At 40.2% G+C, this 2,136-nt stretch overlaps 1 protein-coding gene across 1 annotated transcript in view; it reads left to right on the top strand.

The window, feature by feature from the left end:
- Positions 1-1,509, top strand: part of MED13L (mediator complex subunit 13 like) — a 305,115-nt gene extending 303,606 nt beyond the window's left edge. Inside the window, exon 31 of the mRNA XM_021709241.1 lies at positions 720-1,509. Within this exon, the coding sequence (XP_021564916.1) occupies positions 720-852 (133 nt within the window). The 3' untranslated portion in view covers positions 853-1,509. The remainder of the gene's footprint in view (positions 1-719) is intronic.
- The last annotated feature ends 627 nt before the right edge of the window (positions 1,510-2,136 follow it).

Below are 2,136 nucleotides of genomic sequence, written 5' to 3' on the forward strand. Positions count from 1 at the left end.
CTCAGGCAATTCACTCACCTCAGCCTCCCAAAGGCACGGGATTACAGGCTGAGCCACTGAGCCCGGCTAATTTTTTTTGCACTTTAGTAGGCCACAACCATTCTTTATCTATCTTAAGAAAATGTGCAAGCCTTTTCTAATATGTTCTAACTCTGAAATGACTTATAAATTATATGTCATAGATAAAAATCAAGACCCTGATCCATATGAGTTTGGCTTCCAGGCCTCCTAGAGGAAAACTGTCCCATCGAAATATAATGGGAGTCTCATGTCTGATTAGATTTTTTTCTAGAGCCATATTAAAATAGTAAAAATAAATTACTGAAGTTAATTTAATAGTATATTTTATGTAACTCTGTATTCAGAATATTATTTCAGCATGTGATCAATATAAAAATATTCATGAAATATTTTCCGTGCTTTTAAAATACTACATCTTTGGACTGCAGTGTATATTTTACAGTTGCAGCACATCTCAATTCGGACTTGCCTCATTTTCAGTGCTCAGTGACCACATGTGACTAGTGGCTACCGTTATGGACAGTCCAGGTCTAGAAGGAAGGGGGAGCATGAGACCAAGAACTAGGACAAGAGCCTGGGCAAGTTAAAGAATGGCATTGAGACCTTCTTCCTGCTAGGACCTGGACTATGTTAGAGTTAGAGAACTAGCCTTACTTCTGCCGTGGCTGATGCCTCTGGTCTGTGTGCTTTTTCGGCAGGTTTGTTTTGGAGCAGTACAACGCTCTGTCCTGGCTCACATGCAATCCAGCCACCCAGGACCGTACTTCCTGCCTTCCTGTCCACTTTGTGGTGCTCACTCAGTTGTACAATGCCATCATGAATATACTTTAATTGGAAAAGCACTTGTTCTCTCTGGCTCAGTTCCTTCTCCCTGCAGCCTCAATACAAGGAACCTGCTACACTCTGCAAATACCCCACATCCTTTTCTTCAGACCACTCTCCACATAGTCCTGCACTGTGATTCCTTCTCAGCAGGCACATGTCAATTCTGCAGTGTTCATTACCAGAGTGACTCCTTGACACTTCTCTCATGGACCTGGAGACTTCCATAAGTGGTGACTTTCAGCCAGTGTGGTGGTGTGTACCAACCACTGGTCTACAGGAAGTGGTGGTTGTTGGTGGCTTTTAAGCGGGAAACAGAAGAGATAGTGTCCTTTTGCACAAGAGTCTGTGTTTTCAGCCTCTGTTTAAAAATGAGGGCAATCTCGCCCTTTGGATGAAATCCTCTAGCTATTGGTGTATGGCCTGTGGGTTACCTGAACTCCATAATCTGGGACTTTTTAAAAATAAGAACCAGCTCGAGTACATGATTTCACACTGGGGTCTCTGTCTCCCTAGTGCTCCCATCTAGATTGGCATGAGTGCTTTGGTTGACTTCAAACCTGTGTGTAGATACAGAAGGTCTGGAGACTGCTTCCTTTTGTTTATTTATTTTAACTTGTATTGTCATATATATGTGTGTGTGTGTGTGTGTGTGTGTGTGTGTGTGTGTGTGTGTGTGTGTGTGTGTGTGTGTATGGATTTTTTTACTTAATTTTTTTTAAATTCACAAGGACTAGGTACAGTAGCTGAAACTCAATTCAGATCCACCATAGGATTCTTTGACTACATACCTCTGTCCTTGAAGCCGGAAAAGAAGTGAAAACACATTGGGGAGATCATGCCTAAAAAGTAATATACTCAAAACCACCCAGCAGTAGGCTTTATTAATAACACACTGGGTTTTAAAAGTTCTGCCATGTTAAGTGGCCAGTATTTCATGAAGGATAACATTTTATACAGAAGGCAGTCAAGCTCAACCCAGAGCCATGGAGGCAAGTACCTTAATTAGTTTTATATAGTCACAATGGAAATATATTTTCTAGTGAATTCTTACCGAAAGCCAGGTCTCTCCTCTCATTAGATCAAAAGGGACTTATGTACATATTACACTCAAAAGTGTTTGCTCATAAAATCGGTTATAAATATGGTGAATTTTTTCTGGACCATAGGAATATTATTTCAAAGAAATATTACAATGTAACCATTAAATTAGTACTTGAAGTTGAGCCTTCGTGGTGGAACTTTTTAAAAAAAAAATGCCTTTTTAAAGCATTTAAGGCTAACTGAAGTATT

This window comes from Carlito syrichta, unplaced genomic scaffold (assembly GCF_000164805.1).
Source record: "Carlito syrichta isolate Samal-C Ts95f unplaced genomic scaffold, Tarsius_syrichta-2.0.1 Scaffold169430, whole genome shotgun sequence".
Classification (NCBI taxonomy): Eukaryota; Metazoa; Chordata; class Mammalia; order Primates; family Tarsiidae; genus Carlito; species Carlito syrichta.